General features: G+C 44.6%; 1 protein-coding gene across 3 annotated transcripts; it reads left to right on the top strand.

The window, feature by feature from the left end:
* On the top strand, positions 318-2253 carry LOC109703607 (sugar phosphatase YfbT). 3 transcript variants are annotated; one of them, XM_020224290.1, is made up of 2 exons: positions 318-498; positions 728-2253. In XM_020224290.1, exon 2 carries the CDS (start codon positions 837-839, stop codon positions 2004-2006), a length of 1170 nt encoding a protein of 389 aa, XP_020079879.1. In that variant the 5' UTR covers positions 318-498; positions 728-836; the 3' UTR covers positions 2007-2253. The 3 variants fall into 3 exon arrangements, with proteins under 3 accessions (XP_020079879.1, XP_020079881.1, XP_020079880.1); XM_020224292.1 differs by having other exon boundaries at positions 318-482; XM_020224291.1 differs by having other exon boundaries at positions 491-633.

The following is a 2813-nucleotide window of genomic DNA, read 5'->3' on the forward strand; positions in this document are numbered from 1 at the left end:
GCTCAACATTGATGTCATTAATATTAATAACTAAACTCTTTACTAAAAATAAATCTTATATTTATTAAATTTAGTTAAACTTAGTTATAAACTTCGTTGACCACGTTCAATGAATCTTTCCCTTCTCGCAGTAGTTAAGTTTTGTTATCCCCCACTCCGTGGATGAAGGAACGGGGTCTACACTGTGTCTCCTCACATACCAAAGAATCTCATCGTGTCGCTCTGATTTCGACACGTGTCAGTATCTGCCCATCAATATTACCACGATCAACGGTGGTTTTTAATCCGAGAGTTCCGAATCCGAGAGAGCAAAAAAAACAAAACAAAAAAAAAAAAAACACATGGTCGACAAAGAAGGGCTGCTTCGCGAAGAAACTTCGCATACCCTCTTCAACTTTCCCCTTTCTTCTTTCTCTCTCTTGATCCGTGTCGATTGCGTTACGACACTGTTCATCTCGTAGCCGTTTGATGCGTTTTCGACGGTCGGTGTCTCTCGAGGTTCCATTCTTCTTTCCTTGTGATTAAAAAAAAAAAACAAATTCCTATATATATTTATTTATAAATATAAATCAACACGGGTTCTTCAACTGGATTAAACTTTGTTCGCTTATGGATTTTGATACGTTTGTTTGGGTACGTTGGGTTGTGTTTGGACTCTTATCATTTCTCTTTTTTAAAAAAATGTTGGTACTAATTTAACCTCCTCCTCCTTTTTTTTTTATAATAGATCGAATAATTCCTTGAAGATAAAGCAAAGAGAGATACCGATCGAATTGTGACGCAAAAAGTCCGCAAATCTCTCCCGAGAATTCGAAGCGAAGCGAAAAATTTCGATCATGGTGGTCGATTCGATCTGCGCGAGCACGTCCCTCATCGCGCACCACCTGTTCGATCAAAGGACGAAGCCTAAATCCCTCCCCCACAACCCCAGATTCATCGTCCCATGTCGAATCCCCTCCACCAGTTTTCATGGCCAACGCTTGATCCTCTCCTCCTCCCCCTCGAGATCGATCCCCAGGAATCGCCATGTCCGAGCTACGGATTACGCTATCAAGTCCCTAGCAATGGAGCTCACCAAGGAGGCGCACCGCGGCGGAGATTACCGCGGGATCCCTCGCGATCTCGAGTACCCGATTGACACCGCGTCGTCGTCGTCGTCGTCGTCGTCCCCGACCCGGTTGTGGCCCCCTCCGAACCGGGCCGATAACCCTAGCCTCCATAATCCTTTGCTTCGCCATGAGCGCATGGGGTGTGGGTGGCTCGGCGTGATCTTCGAGTGGGAGGGTGTGGTCGTCGAGGACGACCCCGAATCCGCGAAGCAAGCGTGGCTCCTCCTCGCGGAAGAGGAGGGGAAGTCGCCTCCCCCCGCGTTCGTGCTGAAGCGGATCGAGGGCATGAAGAACGAGCAAGCGATCTCCGAGGTGCTCTGCTGGTCCCGAGACCCGGCGGAGATGCGGAGGTTGGCTTCTAGGAAGGAGGAGATCCACAAAACCCTAATAGGCGGTGCATTTTATCAAATACGTTCAGGATCACAGGAATTCGTGGATGTTCTTACTAGCCACAAGATCCCGATTGCGGTGGCGTCGACGCGGCCGCGGAAGGTGCTCGAGGACTCGATCGACGCCACCGGGCTGCGGGGATTCTTAAATGCAGTCGTGGCCGCGGAGGACGTGTACCGTGGGAAGCCCGATCCGGAGATGTTCCTCTATGCGGCGCAGCTGCTGAATTTTATCCCGGAGCGGTGCATCGTGTTCGGGAACTCAAATTCTTCAGTGGAGGCCGCGCACGACGCCCGCATGAAGTGCGTTGCAGTGGCAAGCAAGCACCCGGTCTATGAGCTCAGCGCAGCCGACCTCGTAGTTCGGCGGCTCGATGAGCTATCGGTGGTCGACTTGAAGAACCTCGCAGACATTGACTCGCCCGAGTTCGAACCTGAACCGGAGATGGAGGAGGAAAAAGATCCGGTTCCGTATAAACCGGTCGGAGTTCGTGATTTATTCTGGTAAGAATTGGCTGATTAATTTTAGTACGAATCATATAGTTTATGTACAGTCACAAAGTTGGGGCCTGTAATTTTAATCTGTAAATTGTTGCCTAAAATGCCTCCTTTTAGGATTGTATATATTGGATGATACTAAGTAGGAAAATGAATTGGATTGTGGTGGTCGCATTGGGCTTCCCTTTGTGCTTTAAATGTATTTATCATTTACATACTTTCTAATTGAAAATCGGATACTTATAGGGATCTGTTCTTGATTGGTGTCTATATATGATATTGCAACTCTAATTCTGTTGAAGCGTCTCTTTGTTTTGTGAAAATTTTACGCAAAACGGTCTCTTTAGTAGAGCTTTAATCTCGCCTTTTAATCTCGCCTTCTAATCAGATCACAATTTGTTTATCTCTTGTGTATATTGTAGTACTTTTTGTTTGTGTGTTTCGGTGTTTGGATTTGTCATTGGAAGCATAATGGCTGGCCGAATGAATTAGATTGTGACTGTTAATTTGTAGCAGTAAGGTACTTATCTTTTCGAGAAAAATAGCTACTGGATTTTTTTTATTTTTTATTTTTTATTTTTTGATGTTTGAATGGGGAAAAGCTGTTCTTCTTGTTGCTTTTGTAGTGAACTTAAAAACTTTTGTGGTTAAAGAAGCTGACAACTTCTATGAAAATAAGTTGAGAATTCTACTAATTTTAGTTTGGGTTTGCTTTTGAAATAAACAATGTATGTGCTTCTCCCATTGGTTGAGAAACTAATTTTTTTTCAAGTAAATTTTTTCTTTCATTTGAATAAGCTTCTCATTCCTTAAGTTT

Source organism: Ananas comosus, linkage group 25 (assembly GCF_001540865.1).
Source record: "Ananas comosus cultivar F153 linkage group 25, ASM154086v1, whole genome shotgun sequence".
In the NCBI taxonomy this organism is placed as follows: domain Eukaryota; kingdom Viridiplantae; phylum Streptophyta; class Magnoliopsida; order Poales; family Bromeliaceae; genus Ananas; species Ananas comosus.

Bases quoted from the DNA above. Each gene is read 5' to 3' on its own strand.
- LOC109703607 (XM_020224290.1), top strand. From the start codon at position 837: ATGGTGGTCGATTCGATCTGCGCGAGCACGTCCCTCATCGCGCACCAC.